Source organism: Eimeria mitis, genomic scaffold, assembly GCF_000499745.2.
Source record: "Eimeria mitis Houghton genomic scaffold, Emh_scaff607, whole genome shotgun sequence".
NCBI classification, from domain to species: Eukaryota; Apicomplexa; class Conoidasida; order Eucoccidiorida; family Eimeriidae; genus Eimeria; species Eimeria mitis.
The window spans coordinates 621-1,484 of NW_013574289.1; the positions used below are offsets into that span (position 1 = coordinate 621).

At 62.5% G+C, this 864-nt stretch overlaps 1 protein-coding gene across 1 annotated transcript in view; it reads right to left on the reverse strand.

Moving 5' to 3' along the window:
- Positions 1 to 75: 75 nt before the first annotated feature.
- Positions 76 to 864, reverse strand: part of EMH_0017550 (uncharacterized protein) — a gene marked incomplete at both ends in the record, with an annotated part of 2,130 nt that continues 1,341 nt past the window's right edge. Inside the window, one exon of the mRNA XM_013500939.1 lies at positions 76 to 862. Within this exon, the coding sequence (XP_013356393.1) occupies positions 76 to 862 (787 nt within the window). The remainder of the gene's footprint in view (positions 863 to 864) is intronic.

Here is an 864-nt window from a genome sequence, read left to right on the forward strand (position 1 = left end):
TTGCTGCTGCAGCTGCTGCTGCAGCAGCAGCTCAGGGAGAGAGAGAAGAACGCATGCATGCATGCAGGGGGCCCCTCAAGGCTTCAGGTTGCTGGCCATAGCAGCAGATATTTTAGCTGCTGCTGCTTTTGCTGCTTCTGCTGCTGCTATTACACTTGCAGGCAGCCGTGGGTGACTCCGCTGCTGCTGCTGCTGCTGCTGCTGCTGCTGCTGCTGCTGGCCCAACACAGATGCTTCAACCTGTGCTGCTGCTGCTGCTGCTTGCTGTCTTGCTGCTTCTGCTGCTGCATCTCCCTTTCTGCGTGCAGCCAATGCTGCAGCAGCAAGAGCAGCAGCAGCAGCAGCAGCAGCAGCAGCAGCAGGCGACATCGAGGGTCTTCCTGCTGCTGCATTCCCTGTCTGCGTCTGTCCACTTGCTGCTGCTCCTGTTGCTGCTTCCTGCTGCTGCATGCGAGCACCAACCCCCGAGCTGCTGCTGCTGCTGCTGCTGCTGCTGCTGCCAGGAGCTGGGGGTGGTACAGGGGGGGGTGGTGGGGGTACTGTGCCTGCTGCTGCTGCACCCCAGCCGCTGCTGCTGCTGCTGCTGCTGCTGCCTATTGCTGCTGCTGCTTCTCTTGCTACTGCAATCTGCTGCTGCATGCTGCTGTGCCCATCCATAGCAGCAGCAGGAGGGGGGGGCCTCGGGGGCCTCAGTATTTGGGGGCCCCCCATGTGTGAGGGGGAGCCGAGGGTACTGCGTAAACCTCCTTGCTGCTGCTGCAGCAGCAGCTGCTGCTGGTGCTGCTGCTGCTGCTGCTGCGGTGACAGCTGCTGCAGATGCAGGTGGGGGGGAGGATGAGGGGGCTGGGGTGGTTGTGGTGGTTG